The sequence below is a fragment of the Cryptococcus neoformans genome, chromosome 10 (genome assembly GCF_000149385.1).
Source record: "Cryptococcus neoformans var. neoformans B-3501A chromosome 10, whole genome shotgun sequence".
NCBI lineage: Eukaryota > Fungi > Basidiomycota > Tremellomycetes > Tremellales > Cryptococcaceae > Cryptococcus > Cryptococcus deneoformans.
Genome location: NC_009186.1, coordinates 972531 through 975030, shown reverse-complemented (window position 1 = coordinate 975030; position 2500 = coordinate 972531). Strand labels below are relative to the sequence as shown.

Below are 2500 nucleotides of genomic sequence, written 5' to 3'. Positions count from 1 at the left end.
CAGTATCCGTATCGCCCGATACATACATGGCTGAACCAGCTCCCAAACGAGCTCGCCAACGTTCTTGCTCAACGTCCTCCCAGTCCTCCTTGACGGGCCTGCTTGTCGATCAAGATGTTGTGATTGGGAATGGTAATATAAGCGAGAATGGGACGGAAGGGTGGGGAGCAGGGGGAGGGGTAGGGGGACTAGGTACACCTCGATCAACAGCGAGGTCAGGACAGGTGTATAATTACATCCCTTCTCCTTTGGCTACGACGCCTATCACTTCTACATCTACGTCTCCCCCTTCCCCCCTCCCTCTTCCCACCCCTTCCCTTTCCCACCCCCACCCATACTCTCACCAACTTGCCTTCCCGCCCGATCAAATAGAAATCGACCTTATCCCCACTGCCGCCCAACTCCAAGCGACAAAATCTCGTGCCGCCCGTGCTCGGGCTCACGCGTTTTGGAGAGACGTGGAAGATTTGGGCACAGAGTTGGGAAACGTACTGCGGTTGGGGTTGGGAAGGGGTTTGAATAGGGGTGTCGGGGGTGTAGGGTTTGGCGGGGTAGGCGTTGGCGGGGCAGGAGGATTAGGAGTAGGAGGACAGAGAAAGCCGAGTAGATTACGGAGCAGTTTGAATGCTAGACTGGAAGAGGACAGTGATCATGAGAAGGAGAATGAGAATGCAGAGGGGCAAGAGGAGGAGACGATGCATATGGATGAAGATTAGGATTGATGTGAGTCCTTGGCAGAAGACCTTTTTTTCGGCTGTCGAACAGGTGGCTAATGGATCACTAAAGAGAATTGATGGTCGAACCCACTGTTTTCTTGGTTCGGTCCGTTCGGCGGCCAGTTTCGTCTAGCCACCTTGTGCAGCCAAAGAACAAATTCGCACAAAGAGGCGAAAGAGAAACGGTCATTTTTTCTTGCATCCATAACCCTTAATGAGCCATCAACCCATAACCCACAACTACCAGACAAAGCACACTGCAACAAGCGACAAACACATGATCAACCCCCCCAACATCCCATACGATACGGCTTTCTTACGGTCGCTTTCTCTCTCTACGTCTAGTCTGCATCGTGACCACCAAACCCCCTGTCTCCAGTCTTCTCTATCTTTTCTGTCTCTATTACATACGTCTTGAATAGAATCGTTTTTTTGTAACAATAATCTCATCGCATGTCCGAGGTCCTTTCCATTGTGATAAACTATGTCTGTGACGTGTGTCCTATTATCACCTTTTTGTATGGCCTTTTCTAGGTGCAAATACGCATATCCGTCCTTTTTGTTTCTTTCTTTTTGTTTGAGTTTAAGCCTTGGCGAATCATATGCATCTGGCCTAATTTTGTACACTCGTGCAAGAGGCAAATGGACAGTAACCCAATGCTGTGACGAGAGGGCCGAGATGTTGTGGCGATCGGTTTGGTTTGGTTGGCGATAAATATATACATTGGCCTGACACTACGATCTATACCAAGTAATGTCTCAAAACTAGTCGTACAACCCTCCAAACTCATCTTCTTCCCCTTCCGTAGCTCCTATTTCTGCCCCATGTCCCCCTGCCTCTGTCCTCGCACCGGCCTCCGCCTCCGCCCGCTCAGCCTCCGCAGCGGCCTCAGCCTCCATAGCCATCTCTGCCTCCATCGCCAAGAGGTCTTCCATATCGGGACCATCGTTAGGCTCATCCTCTGGATCGGCGGGGTTGAACAGTGGTTCTCTCATGTTGGGATGGGCGGTGGTGGCGTATGTTGGGACGCGGAAAGGGTTGGGGTTGGAATCGGGAGAGGTGGAACGGGCACGAGAGGGAGAACCAGAGCGAGAAGGAGAAGCCTGAGGAGAGTTTGAGAATTCCCGAGGTAGTGTAGGTGGACGTGGGTTGAATGCGTCTTTAAATCCTGACAATGCGGACTGTGCGTGCGTAGGTAGTACAATTTAGCTCAAACATAACTTGGGCATCAACGCAATGGAGAAGGAGAAGAGAGAAGAGAGAAGAGAAAAAAGAAAGGAAAAAAAACCCACCTCCATCCGCCTGGACCTACAAACGGTCTCTGTCCGATGCATCGTATGCGCAAAATCACCTTTTGGAAACATGCCGTGCGCCCACATTTGGTACATGTTCAGCACCCGGCGGAGGTCGTCGGCTTCACGGCCTTTACCCCGTGGTTTGAATTTTTTGGCGGCGCGGCAAAGAGCTGGGATGCCATTTTCGCCGAGGAGGCTGATTAGAGTTAAGGGAAGAGAAGGGAATGAATAGGATAAGGGGATGGGAGGAAAGGGAGAGTAAAAGAAGGCAGCAGGGAAGGGAGAGAAGAGCAGTAGAGTCAGTTAGAGGATTGGGAAAAGGGGAGATGGGAAAGAAACTTACCGATCAGCATCGACTTTCGCAATAACCCTTTTCCTCCCAATACCATCCCCTTCCTCATTATCCTCATCATCATCCCCTCCTAAACCGGCCAATGGATCGTGGATAACACTGTTATTGACAAACACCCCATTATTCCATTCTCCTC

The 2500-nt window shown here is 50.8% G+C and overlaps 2 protein-coding genes across 2 annotated transcripts in view; one reads left to right on the top strand and one right to left on the bottom strand.

Annotated features, from left to right (window-relative positions):
- The window catches only part of CNBJ3090 (hypothetical protein), a gene marked incomplete at both ends in the record, with an annotated part of 1341 nt that extends 625 nt beyond the window's left edge, over positions 1–716 (top strand). Inside the window, one exon of the mRNA XM_767940.1 lies at positions 1–716. This exon is cut by the window's left edge and continues 625 nt beyond it. Coding sequence (XP_773033.1) covers positions 1–716 — 716 coding nt within the window.
- Positions 717–1481: 765 nt separating this feature from the next.
- CNBJ3080 (hypothetical protein) overlaps positions 1482–2500 on the bottom strand; it is a gene marked incomplete at both ends in the record, with an annotated part of 1419 nt that continues 400 nt past the window's right edge. Inside the window, 3 exons of the mRNA XM_767939.1 lie at positions 1482–1898; positions 2010–2208; positions 2356–2500. The exon at positions 2356–2500 is cut by the window's right edge and continues 400 nt beyond it. Coding sequence (XP_773032.1) covers positions 1482–1898; positions 2010–2208; positions 2356–2500 — 761 coding nt within the window. The remainder of the gene's footprint in view (positions 1899–2009; positions 2209–2355) is intronic.